At 43.2% G+C, this 22,336-nt stretch overlaps 1 protein-coding gene across 6 annotated transcripts in view; it reads left to right on the top strand.

Annotated features, from left to right (window-relative positions):
- Positions 1 to 22,336, top strand: part of PTPRB (protein tyrosine phosphatase receptor type B) — a 119,823-nt gene that overhangs the window by 65,995 nt on the left and 31,492 nt on the right. For all 6 annotated transcript variants that reach the window (XM_047865033.1, XM_047865032.1, XM_047865034.1 and 3 more), the window contains 10 exons: positions 1,013 to 1,276; positions 1,821 to 2,084; positions 2,846 to 3,109; positions 5,295 to 5,564; positions 9,723 to 9,986; positions 11,846 to 12,109; positions 12,856 to 13,137; positions 18,110 to 18,388; positions 18,916 to 19,065; positions 21,435 to 21,678. In XM_047865033.1, the coding sequence (XP_047720989.1) occupies positions 1,013 to 1,276; positions 1,821 to 2,084; positions 2,846 to 3,109; positions 5,295 to 5,564; positions 9,723 to 9,986; positions 11,846 to 12,109; positions 12,856 to 13,137; positions 18,110 to 18,388; positions 18,916 to 19,065; positions 21,435 to 21,678 (2,545 nt within the window). The remainder of the gene's footprint in view (positions 1 to 1,012; positions 1,277 to 1,820; positions 2,085 to 2,845; positions 3,110 to 5,294; positions 5,565 to 9,722; positions 9,987 to 11,845; positions 12,110 to 12,855; positions 13,138 to 18,109; positions 18,389 to 18,915; positions 19,066 to 21,434; positions 21,679 to 22,336) is intronic.

The following is a 22,336-nucleotide window of genomic DNA, read 5'->3' as shown; positions in this document are numbered from 1 at the left end:
GCTGTCAGCACAGAGCCTGACACGGGGCTCAAACTCACAAACTGCGAGATCATGACTTGAGCCGAAGTCGGACACAACCGACTGAGCCACCAAGGCGCCCCTAACATTATTTTTAAAAAGGTTATTTTAGGGCTACCTTGGTGGCGCAGTCAGTTAAGCATCCGACTCTTGATCTCAGCTCATGTCTTGATTTCACAGCTTGTGGGATTGAACCCCGAATGGGACTCTGCGCTGACAGGGCAGAGCCTGCTTAGGATTCTCTCTCTCCTTCTCTCTCTGCCCCTCCTTTGCTCATGCTCTCTCTCTCTCTCAAAATCAAAAAAAAATAAAATAAAAGGTTATTTTATGCAGTATGTAATCTCTTGGGACTTATATTATATTGATAACATTCACTTATATTTTGTGTTTTGATGTTAAAGGCACAAAAATCCATATTTTTACATTTTGAGTTAGAAAGTAATTAGTTATGACTGTTATATAATTTCAGTGTGTATATATACCAGTTCATTCATCCACTCTCCTGTGGTTGAGGATCCTCTCTCATCCTTAGTCCTATTGGGTTTTTAAATTTTGCCATAAAATTATAGGGTATTTTGCCATGGTCTTGATTTGATCACCAGCGATGTTAGACATCTCTTCATGTATTAATTATGTGTTTCCTCTTCTTCCATTTTTCTTTTGGATTATTTGTATTCTTCTTTGTAACTTTTTATTACATCTTGAGTCAACAGGTATTTTGGAATTATTAATATCACCATCAATTCATATTAATCATCAGTTATCATTTTTAATGTTCAGTCTTGTACCTGACATTTTGTGTAGGCCAGACACATTGTGTAGTGTAACAGTCTTTCCCCTCTGGAAACGTGTGATCTGAAGGTCTAAAACTTTTGTTTTCAATGCCCACAATAAAAATCTACTCACTTACCTTTACTGTTTCAGGTTGTCATCTGTGATCAATTACTCACTTAGAATCACTATATCTTTAGTACTTCTCTGTTCTCTTTTTCAGTGCCTGACAAGGTCCAGGGAGTCAGTGTTAGCAACTCAGCCAGGAGTGACTATTTAAAGGTATCCTGGCTACATGCTACTGGAGATTTTGATCACTATGAAGTCACCATTAAAAACAAAAACAACTTCATTCAAACCAAAAGCATTCCCAAGGCTGAAAACGAGTGTGTATTTGTTAAGTTAGTCCCTGGACGGTTGTACAGTGTTACTGTTAGTACAAGAAGTGGACAATATGAAGCCAGTGAACAAGGGAATGGAAGAACAAGTAAGTGGAAAGATCGCAAAATCTGGTAGCTGGTTGGGACTTGAAGGTCATCGAGTCAATAAAATATATGAGCCTTGCATTTTCTCTGCTTACTGATCTGTAAATTACATTCCCAGTAAGTCTTAACTTGGAGCTAACAGCATTCGGCCAAGCGATGGCCTATGATTACAGAATATTTATTGGTAGATAAAAGCAAGCATAGTCGGGAAGCAAGAAGGCCAAATGTCCCATTTCTCTTCCTTGTCCTCTTGCGTTGTGGCATTTAAAGTTCTAGACATCTTTTTTTATCTTATGATTGAGGTCATAATTCATTTTATAATTATATTCTACCAACATTTACATATAAGATTTATGTCAGGAAAAAAATTATAATTTTAATAGTTGCTTCCAGTTTTTTTATTTAATTTAATTATGCATGAAGTAATTCAAGTGGTTTATTTGGGGAAGAGATGTTTGCCAGTTCCTTGAATGTGATTCATAAATTATTGTGTAGGTAAACTTTAATCAGTCACATTCCTGAAGTGTCTTCTCTATTCCTCTCTAGTCCCAGAGCCCGTTAGGGATCTAACATTGCGGAATAGGAGCACTGAGGACCTTCTGGTGACTTGGTCACGAGCTGACGGGGATGTTGACCAATATGAGATCCAACTGCTGTTCAATGATATGAAAGTATTTCCACCTTTTCACCTTGTAAATACTGCAACTGAGTATCGATTCACCTCCCTGACCCCAGGGCGCCAGTATAAAATCCTTGTCTTGACCATCAGTGGAGATGTACAGCAGTCAGCCTTCATTGAGGGCTTCACAGGTAATTTCAAATGTGGCTCTTGAACCTGAGTAGTTGTGGTGGTGTATTTCGCATGTTGGGTAGCCAGGCATTTGGGATGAGGATTTTAGGGTAAGAAGGAGATGGCAAGAAGTGAGGTTATCTTGATGGTGACAACGATGTTGTCCAATCTGGATTAACTAAAGTACAACACAGGGTAAAACGAAAAAAGGCTTTCAGAGAAACAGCAAATAGCATTGGATTTATGTGAATAGCTGGTGCTTGTAAAGCATATAAATTAAAAAAAAAAAAAAAAAAACTCTGTTGGTTGGGTATCCTTTCTTTGGAACTTTGTTAGGAGTGTTGTTATGATAGTTGACATTTATTGACAGTTTACCTTGAGCCAGACCCACAGTAAAGAACTTAACATGTACATTTTTGTTCAATCCTCACAACTCTGTGGGCTGGTTACAATTACTAACATTGCCATTTTTCTGATGAAGAAACTGAGACTTACAGAGGGTTAAGTAACTTGCCTATAGTCCCACAGCTAGTAAATGAGAAAACCAAGACCTGAACCAAGGCAATGTTACTAACCCCTCGCTCTACTACTGGCATTCTTCATTTCTACTCACTGGTTTCCATGTCCCCCTAAACTTCCCCTATCGGCTTCAATTCAGGCAGAAAAATCCGAGCAAGTTCTTTTAGTAAGTGCCAAAATATAAGAAGCATGAAAATTTTGGCTGAAAATTTCCACAGTTCATTCTCTAAGTGATGACTTTTAAATTTATTTTCCTTTTTAGTTCCAAGCACTGTCAAAAATATTCACATTTCTTCCAATGGGGCGACAGACAGCCTGACAGTCAACTGGACTCCTGGTGGGGGCGATGTTGATTCTTACACCGTGTCAGCGTTCAGACAGAATCAAAAGGTTGAGTCTCAGACTATCTCCAAGCACGTCTCTGAGCACACATTCCATAGACTGGTGGCAGGGGAACAGTACCAGATTGTGATTGCCTCGGTCAGTGGGTCCCTAAGGAACCAGATAGACGCCGTTGGGCGGACAGGTGAGTGCCCGCTTGGAAAAAAGCCAAATTTTATCCATAATGGGACAACAGATGGACTTACTTAGCTATTCACAAATCAAAACTAACCAAATTCAAAGCTACAATTGAATGTGGTTTCAAGAGTCTTTCTCATACTTTCTTTTTTTTTTGCATTTTTCTTTCTTAATAGAGATCTTCAAAACAAATGAAAGGTAATTAGGAACCAAATCATTTGCATACATTTGCTTATGTGCTAAAGGATATAAAAACTTTAATTTTAACAAGTAGAACTATTTACATTAACTACCTATAAATATTTACCCTTTTCTGTAAAGTTTACCCCTTTCTCAAAATTATTTTTTTAAATGAACACCTATGCCATTTACTTCATTTGTTACAAGAACAAGTAGCAAATGAAGGAATAATGTGCCTATTTATATTAATATTACTGTTAATATATTACTTATAAAACAAAAATAAGCTATAAGCACCTGCTATATGCCAGGCATTTAAAATTATCTCGAGTCACACTCGAAGATAGGGATCATTATTTTCATCTTACAGATGAAAATAGGGCTCAGAAAGTTTATAAAACATTATCAAGTATATAAGTAATAAGACCAAGAGCTATAATTCAAATCTAAGCCTGTCTGGCTCCAAACCTTATACCCTTTATACTGGGATACAATACATCTTCCATTCTCATAACCACTTGTTTAGCTGTGGGACCTGGGCTTCTGTATTGTGCCCTACTATGTCTCTATTCCATATATGTATATCTCTAACCATATGTTAAGCACTATGCTAGAAAATGGGAATTCTGTAGCAAGATAGAGCCCCAACCTCAAGAAGCTTACGATCTAGTGAAGGAGACAGAGAAATAAAAAGGCAATTACAGCACAAGTTCTAAAATAAAAATCATAATGAGGTGTGTTAGGAGCAAACATGAAGAGTCAGAGAAGGCTTCCAGGAAAAGGTAACATCTAAATAGACACTAAGAGTCATACTGGTGACGCATATATTGACTTGGTTCCAGCCGAAAAAAACAAAGGCCTGAAGGTGAGAGAAAGTATGGCACATTTAAGGACCTACACACTGTGTGGTATGCTAGACTAAAGATGAACCATGTGGCCAAGTAAGTAGATGGGCCAAATTTTGAAGGGCCTTGTGTGCCTTGTTAAGATGTTTAGAATTATGGAGAGCCATTGAAGGGCCATCCACATGGGGGTGCTGTGAGAATATGTCACACATAGTGTGGGAGGCGAGGAAGCAAGGGGACTGATCACTAATGTGAGGGATGATGCTGTCCTAGGGGAGTAGTAGTGGATAGAGAAGGGAGAGAAGTGGATAGATGAAAGAGATATAAGATTTAGGACTTAGAAATTACAAGACCCATGTTTGATTATATATGTAGAAGGATCAGAGTGACAACCCACATTTCCGGCTTGGACCAAGAGAAACAAAGGACAAGAAAGAGGTTATGAGGAGGGAGCTGAGGCGTCCAATTTGGGCCTCATGAGAATTGGATGGAACATGCAGGGAGAGATGTCATTTGCAAAAATAGAAGAGAGATCTGAACTGCAAGTTTAAATTTGGGAGTCGTCACCATATGGGTAACAATTCAAACCATGGGAGTGGATGAGATCTCTTAAGATTATGTAGAACGAGAAAAAAAAAATATGAGCCTAGGACAGAAAATATTATTCAAAATAATACTATTTTGCCTTTCACATCAGGAGCCATAGTAAAAAAAAAAAAAATCATTATATGCTACTGCTTAGGTGAAGGCTCAGAGCTTTGACTTGAGTTAATCTTGGGAATGAAAGTCTAAACATAATTCAGCCGTCCAAACTATATTCACTGAATGTAAATGTGTTCAGCATCTTCCACTTTCTAGATACATAAATATGAATCACTGCATATTTATCAGTGTCACTTTCACTAATTTTTCTACTTGTTTGACTTCAAGATCCTGTCTTAATTCAGCGAAAAGAATGGAGACCCAAAGCAGGTGTACAGATAATTCAGGCCAAGAAGTGCTCTCTCCTGAGGGCACACACAGGGAGTGTAGGTGCAACACAAGTGAACTGGTAGCATCGTCTTCTACCCACAGTTGAGTTAGGACAGTTTTTCTCCATTGGTTTCTCAGCCGGTTTACCCTAAGTGAGGGAACCTGACGGCCATTGCTTCTCTTCTTTCTTTGCAGTTCCAGCATCTGTCCAGGGAATAGTTGCAAACAACGCATACAGCAGTCATTCCTTAACCGTAAGTTGGCAAAAGGCTGTTGGTGTGGCAGAAAGATACGAGATCCTGCTTCTAAATGAAAATGGGATCCTTCTGAGTAACACGTCAGAGCCAGCCTCCACCACGCAGCACAAATTTGAAGACCTAACACCGGGAACAAAGTACAAGATTCGGATCTTAACTGTCAGCGGAGGTCTCTTCAGCAAAGAAGCCCAAACTGAAGGCCGAACAGGTAATCCGCATGGCTTTTTCATACCAGATCTTTCCCTGTGTGCTATTCCTTCAGAACCGAAGGGTCGGAGAGATGAAGCAACACGGGGAGATGATGTCTGTTTCTTGACACAGTGGAACATTCACCATGATTTACCACTTCCCTGTCAGCCAGGCTCTCTGCACAGGTTTCAGCCTACCCCACGCCAGTTCAGATATAGTGTTAAAACCTACTGCCGCTGCAATAAGTTACCGCCAACTTGGCGGCTTAAAGCAACACAGATTTTTTATCTTGTAGCTCTGGGGGTCACAAACTGAAAGTGGGTCTAATGGGGCTAAAATTAAGGCATCAGGTATCAGCAGGGCTGTGTTTCTCCTGGAGACTTTAGGGGAGAAGCTCTCCTTGGCCTCTTCAGCTTCTAGAGGCCACTCAGATTCCCTGGCTCATGTCCTCCTTCCAACAATGGCATTGTTCCAACCTCAGTGTATGTCACCATATCTCTTTCTTTACTCTTCTGCGTCCCTCCTCCATATTTTAAGGACTCTTGTGAGTCACCACCTGGACAATCCAAGATAAGCTCCCTGCCTCAAGATGTTTAACTTAATCACAGGTATACAGTCCCCTTTGCCGCATAAGATAACATGTTCACAGGTTCTGGGGATTTGGACATGGACATCTTGGGGGGGTCATTATTCAGACAACAACACTGGTCTAATTGATTACTTATGAAGGAGCTAGATATGAAGGGGGGGGGGGGGTGATGCTGACAGAGATGAAAAGATGAATTAAGCATGCTTTGTCCCGGAAGAGCTGGCTGACTGGTGGGATAGACAGACACATAGACAAAGGATGACAATACTTTGTGATATTTGTGATGACAATACTTGTGATAAGGATTATATAGAAGAAAGGAATGTCCAATACCAAGAGGAGCATGGAGGACAGGTAGAATTGGGAGGTCCTCGTAAAACTGACGTTTCAGTACTGTCATGAAGGATGAAACAATTCTGCGTGTGGAGAGAAGGTAAAAGGACACCATGTACAGACAGACTGTCCTGTGCCAAGACAGGGAGGTGTGAGAAGGAGCAGTGAGAAGCAATGGATGGATGAAGTGGGTGGCATGATAGAGAGGTGAGGCTGGAAAGGCAGATTGGGGCCAGATTAGAGAGCGCCTGGCCCGTCTTCCTCAGGGGGTTATTTTTCATCTTATAAGCAGTGAGGAGACGATACAGGTTTTTCAGCCAGACAGTGAGTGCTTTGTAATAAAAATTTGTACCTTAAAGAAGATAAATCAGATGGCAATCGGGGATAGATAGGTTGAGTGGAGAAGAGACTCATTCATTGATTCATTTGTCATTGAGCACCAACTATGTGCTAGGCACCTTTCTAAATGCTGGCTACCCAGAAGTGAGTAAAACGAAGCCTGGTGGTCATGAAGCTTACATTCTAGTAGAAAAGAAGGCAGTAAACAAAATAAATAAGTAAAAAATATAGTAGATTAGATGGTGGTGAATCCCAAAAAGTAAAAGAGAAAAGTGGGATTAGCAAGTGTTAGAGGCTTGCAATTTAAAAATTTTTTAATGTCTATTTATTTTTGAGAGAGAGAGAGTGTGTGTGCGAGCAGGGGAGAGGCAGAGAGAGAGGGAGGGAGACACAGAATCCAAAGCAGGCTCCAGGCTGTGAGCTGTCAGCACAGAGCCTGACGTAGGGCTCGAACCCACAAACCGTGAGATCATGACCTGAGCCGAAGTCCGACGCTTAACCAACTGAGCCACCCAGGTGCCCTGAGGCTTACAATTTTATTTTTTTTTTTTTAATTTTTTTTTTCAACGTTTATTTATTTTTGGGACAGAGAGAGACAGAGCATGAACGGGGGAGGGGCAGAGAGAGAGGGAGACACAGAATCGTAAACAGGCTCCAGACTCTGAGCCATCAGCCCAGAGCCTGACGCGGGGCTCGAACTCCCGGACCGCGAGATCGTGACCTGGCTGAAGTCGGACGCTTAACCGACTGCGCCACCCAGGCGCCCCCCGAGGCTTACAATTTTAGATAGCACAGTCCTCACAGGTTTTGTTGAGAAGGTGATATTTGAATAAAAGTCTGAAAGAAATGAGAAAAAGGGTTATGCAGGCGTTTGGGGGAAGACTATCCCTAAGCAGAGCAAAGAGCTAAGGCAAAGATACTGAAGCAGGAGTGTGTCTGGCCTGTTGGACCAGTAAAGAGGCCAGAATAGTTGGAGCGGAGTGAGTGAGAACAAAGTGGGGTGATGTAGTCTGAAATGTAACTGGGGTCATAAGATGACTGCAGTTATAGAAATGATAAGGGTCAAAAGCTGAACTAACACAGGGGCCCTGGTGAAGAAAAGTAGATACAGTCAAGAAATACTTCTTCATTAGATAAGATGGCCATTTGGTGTCTGAGTAGAGTACAGGAGGAGGAACAGAAAATTCCAGAATTTCTACCTGGGGTATCTGGAAGAAGAGGATGCCATTAATTGAGATAAGAGGAACGGGGGAGCAGTGTCAAGGAGATACTGAGTTTGAGATGTCCGAATGGCTTGCAGTGAGAGATGATCATCGGTAATAGAAAATATGGCCCAAGCTCAGAAAAGTGAGCTGGAGATAAATATTTGGACAAAAATTCTAATTAAATACATGCCTTAGTCTGTTCAGACAGCTGTAACAAAAATACCACAAATTGGGTGGCTTAAACCACAAACATGTATTTCTCACAATTCTCAAGGCTGGAAGTCCAAGATCAAGGCACCCGCAGATTTGATGTGTGGTAGGGTCCCATTTTCTGGTTCATAGATGGCATTTTCTTGTTGTGTCCTCACAGGGTAGAAGGACGAGAGAGCCCTCTGGGGTCTCTTTTATAAGGGCACTGATCCCATTCATGAGGACTCCACTCTCATGACCTAATCACCTCCCAATAACCGCAGCCCTGGTACCATCACTTTGGCGGTTAGGTTCCAACATAAGAATTTGAGGTGGAGGGGACGTAAACATTTAGTCATAGCAATCCATGAAGTGAATGAGGTTGGTTGTTTAGCCAGTGTTATGGAGTAGGAAGGGGACAGAGGATGGAATGATGGGAAACATCAACTTTCAGGGATCTGGCACAGGGAGAGGGAGAAAATAAAAGAGGAAGTGTTTAGACTGGAGGGAGAAGAACCCAGAAGAGACTGAGGCAGGTGTCCTGTTTCCACTGGCATCCGTGGAATTAGGCAGCACCTGGGCGAACAGTTTGGAAGCAGGTCATTTCTGGTGGCTCTTGATCATTTTGCCAACAGGTACCACTGAAGACCTAAAGGGTCGTAAAATCCCAATGTAAATAATTTTTAAGACTGCTTTTTTAAGTTTATTTTTTTATTTTGAGAGAGAGAGAGAGAGAGCCTGCCAGTGCAGAGCCCCGTGCGGGACTCGATCCCATGAACCGTGAGGTCATGACCTAAGCCGGATGCTTAATAACTGAGCCATCCAGGTGCCCCATTACTATTTGTTTAATGGTTTTGGCTTTTCCTCTTGCGTCTCTTTCCCATATCCCCGACTCAAATCTCCTCCTTCTGTCTGCTTTTCTCTTTCTTTCCCACTTCTCTTCCCTCCCCGCTGCCCTTACTTCCATATGCCATTCCTTAGCTTTCAAATGGCATTCAGAGATAGTTTTTTATTTCTTATCTAGCTCTTATTATGAGAAAAACATTTAGCCTTGGGGCACCCGGATGGCTCAGTTGGGCATCCTACTCTTAGTTTCAACTCAGGTATCTCTCCCTCTCTTTCTGCCCCTCTCTCCTATTCATGCTCTCTCTCTCTCTCAAATAAAATTTAAAAAGAAAGAAAGAAAAACATTTAGTCACACAGGTCAGATTAACATTTATTTTATATCCAAAAAACATATTTGTAGATAATTCCCCAGTTGCTGGTTTTTCTTTGTTCTCTTGTGCTTTTGTTTTGTTGTTGTTGTTGTTGTTGTTGTTGTTGTTTGAATTGACAGTTTCAACATCAGTAATGCACAAAATTCAGTCTTCTTAGTTTTGGGGTCCCCATGAAGTCAATATTTTCTGAAGGCCGAGACCATGTGTTTGAAGCTGCTGTGGAATGTGTCCACCTGGGCGTCAGGCCTGGGCTGTGTCAAGGGGGTACTAAAACTCGGTCTCACCCTCTCGCTCAACTTTTCCAGTCCCAGCAGCTGTCACCAATCTGAGGATCATAGAGAACTCCACCAGACACCTGACCTTAAGCTGGACCACCTCGGAAGGGGAACTCAATGGGTACAACATCTTTCTGTATAACCCAGATGGAACGCTTCAGGAGAGAGCTCAAGTCAACCCACGAATCCAGAGTATCTCTTTCCAGAACCTGCTGCAAGGCCGAATGTACAAAATGGTGATAGTAACTCACAGCGGGGAGCTGTCTAATGAGTCTTTCATATTCGGTAGAACAGGTAAGGCCCGGACCCAAGCAGGAATGTATTGTGGGGAAATCGTCTCAGTATTTACTGGCTTTTCCTTGTTTTGTCCTTAGTTCCCTCTTCCAGCCATGGTCTAGCTTTATATGAACTTTGTGACCTTCAGGCTTTTTTATCCGAAATCAGGCATTTGATTACATATCAGAATTGCCTTTGCACTGGCTTCTGCTCTGTTGCCACCCCTGGTTGACCTCATAGGGTTTGGTGGAAAAATGATTCTGGCTTCTCTGTTTGCCACCAAACTGCCACAGGAGGGTTGTAACCCACTGTGGTTTGATTCAAGCTGTGCCCTTCAGCTTTCTACAGGACACGTGTGGAGTGGAGGGCAGGTCCGGAGAAGGGCCAACTACAAAAAGGACCGAGCAATGTCCACTGTGAGACAGAAACACGGCACTGGATGAAATGCACACAAAGCATTGCAGGAAAAGGAGAGAGACATCTCTCTGGGCTGCAAATAAGAAACTGAATCCACTCGTTTTCCATAATTTGAGGCCATTATTTTATTTTCCCGTTCAGTTTTTTTTTTTTTTTTCCTCATCTGACAATAGTTTTTGAGTGCTTTGTATGCCGGGCACGGGGCTCACTGCTGGAATCTAACTGTGAACAGCACAGATGAGGCCCCTGACGATAGAGCTCTCATTGGCAGAGAGGGAGCAGGGCCAGACAGCAGATTTTTAAGGGACATGACTTGGGAATGCCTTGAAGTCTGTGAAGGAAATAAACAGTATGTTGTGACAGAGTGACCTGGCAGGACAAGAAACGACTTTAGACAGAGAAAGCATTTCAGGTCAGCCTTGTAGGTGAGGGAAGTGTATCCCAGGCACCCAACAGAAGTTCTCAGCGTGTTTTTGGAAGGGAATGAAATGAACAACAGATATGGATACACCTAGACCCTGAATACAATTGCCTCGATGTTAACGTTTCTAGGACAATCTGCCCTCTGCGCATCTTCCCTTATGTGCTCATTAATGTCTAAAGTTCCTCCATCAAGAGACAGCAGTCTTCACTCCCAGAGAATAACGAAGCTTAAATACCCACGGGACAGGTGCCAGTGTGACTAAGTTACATAGTGGTAGACGTGACTGTTAACACCCTTTTCCCAAGTGAGGATCTACCAATATAGATTTGGGTAGGAAAACGAATGAGGGAACTGAGAACCTACAAGAGAGCGGAGAGGAAGCAGAGAGACCCAGGGGAGGATGTTATGGGATAAGGGGCCTGGGTGTGATGGGCCAGCCTGGAAAGGGCTGGCACCTTTCGTGAATATATTCAAGGCCGTTCATAAGGTAAGTTATGAACTGTTTGACGAGTTTTTTTTTTAAATTTTTTTTTTCCAACGTTTATTTATTTTTGGGACAGAGAGAGACAGAGCATGAACGGGGGAGGGGCAGAGAGAGAGGGAGACACAGAATCGGAAACAGGCTCCAGGCTCTGAGCCATCAGCCCAGAGCCCGACGCGGGGCTCGAACTCACGGAGCGCGAGATCGTGACCTGGCTGAAGTCGGACGCTTAACCGACTGCGCCACCCAGGCGCCCCCGTGTTTGACGAGTTTTAATTAATCATTTCTGAAGATTTCATTTCAGACGTTTATCAGGCTATGTGTGGTGAGCATATGGAAGCCACCACCTGTGCTGGTTTGTTTTTATTTTCATTTGTACCACATCTCTAGACCACATGCCCCTCTACGTAAGTGCCCTGAAATGCAGGCAAGATCTGACTCTGCAATGGGTACCACTCACCCATATGCCCAATATAGCTCGTATCCTCACCTGTAGGCCAAGTGCTTTTGCTTGTAACTCCTCTGTCCTTAGTAAAGGTTTTCGCTGTGTTTAAGTCCCAGCTTCTGTGAGTAACCTCCGGGGATCTAATCGGAACATGACAGACAGTCTCTGGTTCAGCTGGAGTCCAGCCTCTGGGGACTTCGATTTTTATGAGCTGATTCTGTACAACCCCAATGGCACGAAGAAGGAAAACTGGAAAGACAAGAACCTGACAGAGTGGCGTTTCCATGGCCTCATTCCTGGAAGGAAGTACACGCTGTGTGTGGTAACTCACAGCGGGGACCTCAGGAACAAGCTCATGGGGGAGAGCAGAACAGGTAAGGAACTCTGTTGCCAAAGGCCAACTATTGGTTGGAAGTAGCTTCTAAAGACACATTTGAGTTATGGTTTTAGTAAGAAGAAAGAAAATCAATAACGGAGTGCCTTGTGCTAGCTCTTGGGAAGGCACTATGCTACAATGGATAAAGGAAGCAGACCTTAACCACTGTTCCTACAAGATCTAGGAAAAGGATCTAGGTCCTTAGCTTAGCTCTGCCACTTACCTATGTGAAGCTGGGAAGGTCATTGAACATCTCGAAGTCTCAGTCTTCTTATCTGTAAAATGGGGATAATCACATACGTCATCATTGCATTGCTATCGGCAATTCTTCCTAAATCTTTTATCTCCTGGGCATACACAGATAACATTAATCTGTACACCACCCTGGGATCAATGAACAGAGCTATCTGCAACTGGGCATAATTGTGGATTGTAGCCCTCACACCTCAGAATCTAATGGAACCAATACCTTGGCACACTTGTAACCCATTCAGGGCACATCCATGCTCCACAGCACCTTGGTAAGGAATCTCTCCATAGGAAAATTAAAGGAAATGCACGTAAAACACTTGAGGACTGCAACTGACACATAGTAAACACTATAGCTAGAAGCTTCCATTATTATATTTTCATATTATTGCTTCCTACAAAGCACCTTAAGGTACATCTGATGTCACCCAGCTCTCATCTACGCTATGGCATATACATGTTTATGTGATTTTTTTCATGTTCTCCTACATGCAGCCCCAAGTCCTCCCAGTCTTATCTCATTTGCTGATGTTACAAACACATCCTTGGCCATCACCTGGAAGGGGCCACCAGACTGGACAGACTACGATGACTTTGAGCTACAGTGGTTCCCCAGAGATGCCATCACGGTCTTCAACCCCTACAGCAATAGAAAATCGGAAGGACGCATTGTGTATGGTCTTCGTCCAGGGAGATCCTATCAGTTTAGTGTCAAGACCATCAGCGGTGATTCCTGGAAAACCTATAGCAAACCAGTATCTGGATCCGTGAGGACAAGTATGACATGTTTTACTACTCTTGGTTCTCAGATGGAGTGAGGGGGAAGTATGTGTTGTGACTTCTTACTCCAGCGAGGCTTGGTTTAAATCCACATTTTTACTTGGGGTTGGTTAGATTTGAATTCAGGCATAAGTCTGTATAGATATCTTCATTCCTTCAACATTAACAACAATGGGCAATAAAGAGGTTGTCTCTGCCCTCATGGAGCTTGAGTGGGAAGTGTGACGAAGTAAGTATTTGGCTCTGTAGAAACCCATGGTAGGGGCATCTGAGCCAACACAAGAGAGCTTCCTGGAAGAAGAAACTTCCAAATCAAAGCCTAAACAACTCACCAGGTGGATATGGGGAACGAAGTGGAGAATATTCTAGATAGACAGAATAAAATATTCCAAGACCAGGCAAGAGAGAGGAACAGAAGAGTTTAGTTGGCCAGAGCATAAAAGGTGAGGATTAAGAGAATCAGGTCATAAAATGTCTTGTGAACCACAGCAGTGATTTCAACTTTCTCCTCAATCAGTTGGAGCCACCAAGGGATTTGCAGCCAAGATCTCATAATCAAATTTGCACTATAAGAAGTCACTCTGGGTACAGTATAGAGAATGGATTGAAAGGGGCAAACTAGAAACAGAGGGGTCAGCTAGGACATATTGCTATAAATCCTAAAGATAAAAATACTTTGGCAATGAAATATATATCAGTTTCTTCCAAAGGCACTTTGTAATAGATACAGCAAATCTCAAAGAACAAACGTTTTCAGTATAGAAACCTCAATCCACATATTTATTTTTCAATAATACCTATATATGTCATTTCTACAACCAGATCAGATAGTGGCTATTTATAAAATAAATAGTTGAAAATTATAAACTTAAGCAAGTAGTTGTTTCATCTATTCAACAAACATTAATCTTATAATAATTATAACTTGTACTCCATAGTGTATCCAAAGAGCAGTTTGGGATTAAATAGTTGGATGTCAAGAGAAATTTGTGAAAAAGAACTTAAGAGTTTTAATTTACAGCGAGCTCAGGATGGGTTTTCAGTGGCTTACCGTGGGCTGTATAACCAAAACGGGTGCTCAGGTAAGAACTCAGTAGAGGCTGGACTGATTAAATGGCTTCTGGAATACTGTATTCTGTCCTGGGTGCTGGGATTTAAGAGAGGCATTTACGAAATGGAGCATGCCTACAAGGAGAGCCGCTGGCGAGAAGAGGGACTCAGTGCTGTGTTTTATGGGGAAGGGCTGATAGAACTTTAAGGATTGCATTAGTTAGGACTGGGTTTGGTTGTAACAGAAAACCCATCATAATAGAGGGTTAAGCAACAGAGAAGTTGATCATTCTCACGTGGAATCATTCCACTACTCCGTTTCTCACACATCTGCTCCAGCCACGATGAACCATCTGCAAGCCCTGATCTTCCACCCTGATCTTCCCCCCCGGGTGCCTGGGTTCATGCATTTCTCTGCCTGAAACACCCCAATTCTCAGCGAGGTGTCTGTCCTCTCTGCCAGAAAGCCTTTGCCAACTCCTGCCTACCACCGACTCCGAGAAGTTGTCTGGTGCTCCACCCACCGCCTTCTTTCTCCATTTCTTCTGGTACATTCTCCTTGCCATGTCGTATTATGGCTATTTTGTACTGCTCTACCTTCCTAGAGGTTAGGGCTAATGCCTTATTCACTTCTGAACTGTTCACAGTCTCTAGAAGAGCACCTTGCCCATAGCAGGTACTAATTTCTTAGTGAATAGGGATGTGACCTGAGGCCTTAGAAGGCATGTGGGATTTAGGGGCAGAAAGGAGGAGGGAGAAGGAACTGAGGAAAGAGGTTGAAGCAAATTTCTATATTATTCTTTGAGCAAATTATTAGCATTATGGATCAGGCAGGATATTTTTAAAGACTTTCTCTAAGGCTGAACAGAGAAGATGTCTTGATTTCCAGCTGTGATTAGTCTGAAGGAGTTCAAAAGATTAAGAAGCAGTTAATGTTTGAAAAGATACAATTACTGAGGCACCTGGGTGGCTCAGTCAGTTAAACTTCCATCTTCGGCTCAGGTCATCCTCTCTCGGTTCTTGAGTTCAAGCCCCACATCGGGCTGTCTGCTGTCAGCACAGAGCCCGTTTTGTATCTTCTGTCCCCCTCTGTCTGAGCTCCTCTCTCACTCTCTCTCTCTCAGAAATAAATAGAAACATTTTTAAAAGACACAATTATTGCTTGCCTCAAAGGCCAATTCCTGTATCCTGAAAAATCTTCAGACTGATTTTTTTTCTAAATCATTCTTATCTAAACTGTTATGACTTAGCTGGTATTTTAGACCTTGATGTGTAATAGAAATTCATTCAGTGGCACAAAGATACTGAGTATTTCAAAGTCATGATTGTTAAGGACAGAGTCCTATAACGAAGGAGGAGGTGTCAGGAGAAGGTGGGTTGAATACCAAATCAGAGCAACAGGTGCTTCTCTGTGAGGGATTGATTACTAGGTGTACACAGAGTTCCTAGTCGCTCATCTGTGATCTGTTCTGCAAGCAGGGCTTAGAGCTTTCTGCTGTGCAGGCACACAGGGCCTGCGTCTGGAGGGACCCTATGCTTGGTCTCATTTTCTGTTGTCACCATCTTGAAATCTTAATAATATTTTGAACATGGGGCATTGCATTTGCACTTGGCACTGGACCTTGAAAGTTACGTAGCCAGTCCTACCTACAGGGTGTATGAACCAACATACAATTTTAATTTGGGGAGGAAGGGCAGGTGGACAAAAGGATTACATTTACAACAGGGACTATAAAAATCCAACAATGAAATGGAAGAGGTTTTTTTTTTTTTCTATTTGGTGTCCTAAAGGTCAAACATAAGCGTCTTTAGCCTTATTTTTTCAATCCCTCCCCTCATCATGCAGTGCTCTTGTGAGTCTTTTTGATGCTTTGATGCCACTGATTAGTGCTGTCTGAAAATTGTTACTGTATTTTCTGCTGGGATCAATAAAACAATGGGCAGGCTTTTTCAAATGAATTTTGTCAAGACTTTTGACTCCTGGAATGAAATAGGGTGGTCTAGACCTAGATTTTCAAGAATTTCCTCAGAAATTCCTGGGGACAAGGGGCAATGTAAGGGAAGTCTTAGGGAGGTCATCCCAGCAGAGCACCCCTGACCACCAAGGCATGCTTAAAGCACAGGACCAGTGACCCTCTGATTTAACATATCGGGGAACTGAGACCTTTTTTTTTTAAATATATTTTTTAATGTTTATTTATTTTTGAGAGAGACAGAGACAGAGACAGAGCACAAGCGGGGGAGGGGCAGAGAGAGGGAGACACAGAATCCGAAGCAGGCTCCAGACTCTGAGCTGTCAGCGCAGAGCCCGATGTGGGGCTCAGACTCACGAACCTGAGATCATGACTTGAGCCAAAGTCGGACGCTTAACCAACTGAGCCACCCAGGCACACCGGCCTTTTCTTTTTTCTTTTTTTAAATTTTTTTATTTTTTATTAAAAAAAATTGTTTTTAACGTTTATTTTTGAGACAGGGAGAGACAGAGCATGAACGGGGGAGGGTCAGCGAGAGAGAGGGAGACACAGAATCTGAAACAGGCTCCAGGCTCTGAGCTGTCAGCACAGAGCCCGACGAGGGGCTTGAACTCATGGACCGCGAGATCATGACCTGAGCCGAAGCCGGATGCCTAACCGACTGAGCCACCCAGGCGCCCCCGGCCTTTTCTTTTTTAAATGGTTCAGCTGCTAATATTAAAATTCAAAAACTACTTATCCAAATCGTACAGTGTAGCTTCCTAGGATGTTATTAGAGATGTAGGCATGCAGCTGGTTGGGAAAGCCTATAGAGTTTGGTTATTAACGTGCGTGGTCAGGTCACATAAGTGCCTTTCTGTCCGACTGTATCTCTTACTCCTTGTAGTGTCATTCACAACAACTAATGAGATCAGCTGCCATTCACTGGGTGCCTACTGGGTCCGGCACTCTGTTGGGCAGAAGAAAATGAACGGCCATAAGCATAGCAGGTGGAGGAGCGTGGTGTACATGGGGAGCCAGAAGCAGTTTCGGTGCCTGGAGCATGTGTGTGAGCAGGAAAGGCAAAAGTGGAAGAGGGGGACAGAGCCAGGGCCTAGGGGGTTAACAAGTAAGCAATGCCGTTTCTTTTTTTTTTTTTTTTAATTTTTTTTTTTTTTTGTTTTTGTTTTTTCAACGTTTATTTATTTTTGGGACAGAGAGAGACAGAGCATGAACAGGGGAGGGGCAGAGAGAGAGAGGGAGACACAGAATCGGAAACAGGCTCCAGGCTCTGAGCCATCAGCCCAGAGCCCGACGCGGGGCTCAAACTCCCGGACCGCGAGATCGTGACCTGGCTGAAGTCGGAAGCTTAACCGACTGCGCCACCCAGGCGCCCCAGCAATGCCGTTTCTTAATTTTCTCGTAACAGCTAGTATTTACTGAGCGATTACTATGCCAACCACCATTTTCTAGGTGGCTGTGCCTGGTTCTACTCCCTGAACCATCACGGTGATCACAGGATCGAGGTACTCTTCGTCTCCCCACTTTACAAATGGGGCACAGACACCTTACGTAACTTGCCTAAGAAGTCACAGCTGATAAATAGAATTTGAATTCTGGCAGGCCGAGCTGCATTTTTAATCTTTTGGCTATTCAGCCCCACCTTCGATCTGACTCCGCCCCTTAATTTTAACTCTGCCCCCGCTAACCTTAGTTGTGTATTTGTGTTTCTGATCACTTTGGCACCTGGTGATTTTCTAAAGGGACAGCGTTTTAATTTTTAATGTTTCTCAGAGCGTGAAATTCCTTGGGAGATCTATAATAATTTTTTTTCTTGAAAAACAATCCAAGTAAATTTTGAGAATTATTTATTTAGACCTCAGAGCAAGTAGGGCCCAGAGGAGCTGGAAGAAAAAAAATACGTCTCACAGAGTTGTAAGAAGCGTCTCCTCCTTTCTCTCCTTTAGAGCCAGATAAGATACAAAACCTGCATTGCAGGCCTCAGAACTCCACGGCCATCGCCTGTTCTTGGATCCCTCCTGATTCTGACTTTGATGGGTATAGCATTGAATGTCGGAAAATGGACACTCAAGAAGTTGAATTTTCCAGAAAGCTGGAGAAAGAAAAATCTCTGCTCAACATCATGATGCTGGTGCCCCATAAGAGGTACCTGGTGTCCATCAAGGTGCAGTCGGCTGGCATGACCAGCGAGGTGGTTGAAGACAGCACTATCACAATGATAGACCGTAAGTGTTTCTGGACGCGTGCGCTGAGTGAACACCTTGCTGTACCGCACCCATCACTGCCACTCACTTGCATGCAGGTCGCTTCCACATGAGCAGGCCTTGTTGTCGCTTGGAAAAGAGAACCTAGAAGCCTCCAGGGAATGGAAACATTTCTCTGTGTCTGGCAGCAAACAAGTTAAATGATCTTAAGGTACTTGAAAGAGTTAGCCTTTAAATACGTCACTTTGCCCGATAGAGTTAGAGCTATAATGGAGCTTTTAAGCAGTTTGGTGCTATGACTTCAGGAAATCCTGCTGAGGTGCCGCCTCTTTCATTAGGTTTAACGTGCCACTGGCACATCACTTCCTCTGCCTGCTTTCCTCTAGGAGAGGAGGAGGTTTTCTGGATCACAACCTTTCCACACAGACATACACACGCGCGCGCGCACACACTGAGGTCGGTGCGTGGAGACCTTCGTGTCACTGATTGTTGTTATATGGAAGAGCAGAGTTGTGACTCCCCTGGGTTCCTTCTCCATCCTTTTTCAGGGCCCCCTCCTCCACCTCCACATATCCGTGTGAATAAAAAGGATGTGCTAATTAGCAAATCTTCCATCAACTTCACTTTCAACTGCAGCTGGTTCAGCGACACCAATGGAGCTGTGAAATACTTCACAGTGGTAGTGAGAGAGGCTGATGGTAAGTGATCACGGATTATCTGCTAGCAGTAGGACACGGGGACTGCTTTCTCAAAGGTCACCATGGAGGCTCTTTCTGTGACACGTTTGGAAGAGTGGAAAACTTAAATCTTTATATAATTCTGTCCCCTCTCTGCTGGATGCTGGGAGATGTAACAAAAACTTTCAACAATAAAGCCTATTATTCACTGGGTTTAATTATTAAAAGGGTGACTGATAATCATAGCAACCACAGCAGTAAGTACAAATAACTATCATTTATGGAGCCTTTCCTATGTGCCAGGCACTGCTGGAAGTGCATTGCACGGACTGACCTACACAGCCTTCTTCACACTCATTCAATGCTGTTCACTACTTGTTTTGTTCGGCCATTAAGCGGCAATATGCTTCAATGCCCTCCCCGCCCCAATCGCAAATACCTCAAGGAACCGCACCCTTCCAAACCACTCACCAATTCACAAAGAAATATTCAAGAGCCGAAAAGAGGGAACAGATGATCATGAAAAGCATCCTTCCTTTCTCTACTGAATTGCCAGCAGTATATTCCATTTTCTAGTCTATGAAGGCATTCAAAGTCTACCTAATTTCTACAGGCTAATAGTTACGACAACGTTCCATGGGGCCTCAAGTACGATTTTTAGAGTTTATCATGTCAGCATTTGTCAAACCACCTACAGGAGTGTCGTATTTGCCACGGAGGGCTGGTGCACTATTTCTCCAAAACAGACGTTTGTGTCTGGAGTGGCGTGGTATCTTTTACACGTCTTCTGTTTTTTCAGAATTGTTTAAAGGGTTGCACATGAGTTTCTTAAGCATCTCTATTTCAACACATTTGTGGACGATGAGAAACTTTAAAGCTGACAAGTGCTGGAGCAGCTCCTAGGCTAAATAGTGCTTTAGTTCACCGGGTGTCTAACAGTCTATGTGCTTTGACATGTAATTTAATTGTACTAAAGTTGGTTGTGCGTAACTAATTAAATAATTTCAACGGCCAGTGGTGCATCCCAGATTTCCTTACATCTCATAGTTGGAGATAAATCAGCAAACTGTGGAGAGATTTTAGATTTAATGAAGATGTAGTGAAGGTGATGTTTTACTACATGAATGTAAGGCAGTGACCAAAAAGAGGCCATACCCCAGAAGGCAGCCTTGTGTTCTCCGGCCATGTGAGTTTTGATTATTGATGTCCATGGAGCTGGGCTGTGCGTCCCTGGTGATCTAAAATAACAGTCCATCTCATGTAAATGTCATTCATAGCATATATGTTCATCTTAAAGGCAACATTCCTTTTCTTTTTTCTTTTTTAATTTTTTTTTTTAACATTTATTAATTTTTGAGAGGCAGAGAGGGACAGAGCATGAGCAGGGCAGGGGCGCAGAGAGAAAGGGAGACACAGAATTGAAGCCCGCTCCAGGCTCCAAGATGTCAGCACAGAGCCCAACACGGGCCTCGAACTCATGAACCAGGAGACCATGACCTGAGCCGAAGTCGGACACTTAGCTGATTGAGCCACCCAGGCACCCCGACATTCCTTTCAGTTACTGCCAACAAGATAATATTTCCAAGACCCACTCATTTTGAGCAAATTTTACTAAACAAGAGTCCGGGATGTGGTGAACCCCCACAATACCGCTCCTTGCGACACATCGTAAATGGTATCCTATCTCTATAATATTTGTCTTCCTAATTATGCTTTCCTCCAGCCAACACAAAAACGAGTTTGCAGTGCCAAAACACACAGCAGGCTGGGTGGACAGAGAAGAGTTCTGGGAAGCGTTCCGCACGAGGGGCCAAATTCGAGCCAGGATTAAACTGTACTCAAGATAACAGAGAGCTGTACACGGAGCAATTATCGGACAGGGTGTGGCCCGTGGAGTGTGCCTTTGGGTGACTGCTCTGGACTTGAACTTGATTTCTCTTATCTCTTCCCTATTTCCTAGGTCATAGGGATTTCCTTATTAGCTCAGCTACAATGGTCATTGGCAAGGTAGAGAGCTTGTCTAGTGGGCTGACTCACAGTGGAGAGTGTCCAGCTTTCTGGAGTTCTGGAACACATTATTATCAGATGCAGTGAGTTCACCTCTCAAATACACACATTCTATTTCCTAGAAAAATGATAGGGTGTGTGCATAAATATACGTACGCGTGTGTATAAAATTTTGTATCCACACACTTTAATTTTCATTCTAGGGGAAGTGAATTAAAATTAACTTCGTTAGGAGAATTTCGCAGCCTCCTTCAAGATCAAAGAGTCTGCACTTTGGAGATGACTGGTGATGGTGGGTGAGAGGAGGCAGACGTAGAAACCTAGTTAGGAATCACTGAAGTCACGAGAAAGCCAGTGCTTCACTGTGGGTTCTCTCCCTCCAGGCAGTGATGAGCTGAAGCCAGAACAACAGCACCCTCTGCCCTCCTACCTAGAATACAGGCACAATGCCTCCATCCGAATGTATCAGACCGATTACTTTGCCAGCAAATGTGCCGAAAGTCCCGACAGCAACTCCAAGAGTTTTAACATTAAGCTTGGAGCAGAGATGGAGAGCCTGGGTGGAAAATGCGATCCCAATCAGCAAAAATTTTGTGACGGACCACTGAAGCCGCGCACTGCCTACAGGTTAGATGTATTGTTTTGCAAGAAGGGACATGCTGCACTACTGGGTCCTTAGCAGTCTGGGCATCTGATGCACTTGAGCTCCCGTAGATTAATAACCAGCACTACAACAGTGTTCTACATGTTACTGGGTCATTTATAAAAGTTGAATTCCTGCCCCCGTTCACAGGTAATGTGTAAAGAAGGCCGGCCTTCGGCACTCTGCAAAAGCTCTAATTCATTATATGAAGAATTGAAGGTTCTTAATAGATTGTTTTTTCTCCTAACTTCTTTAGTACAAATAAAACAACTTATTTACTATTTTAATGGCTGCGAAGATGTCCAAACAGAAAAATTGAGTGTAGGGAGACCCAAGAAATATGAAGTTTCATCTTCTACTTCTAGTGAGGGCTGTAATTACACATATTTATTTACCTTCTAAGGCATAAAAAGATAAAGGTGCTCTTTGGTCCAGATAGAATTCTTGAAGTCGAAGGCCCCTTAATGAATGGGAGTACCCTTTCCTCCTGCTAGGATGACAGATGAAAAGGAGCAGCTGTTTGCTTTGGCCCTAGGAAGCACTATGGCAGCCAACAGGCCCTTCCAGTCATAGGAATTGGCAGTGCCCTTGGTCTACACTGCGCTCCCCGAAAGCAAGTGTGAGCAGAAGTACACAGAATCC

The sequence above is a fragment of the Prionailurus viverrinus genome, chromosome B4, assembly GCF_022837055.1.
Source record: "Prionailurus viverrinus isolate Anna chromosome B4, UM_Priviv_1.0, whole genome shotgun sequence".
Classification (NCBI taxonomy): domain Eukaryota; kingdom Metazoa; phylum Chordata; class Mammalia; order Carnivora; family Felidae; genus Prionailurus; species Prionailurus viverrinus.
The sequence above is the reverse complement of the archived record's forward strand: the minus strand, read 5'-3'. Positions and strand labels throughout refer to the sequence as shown.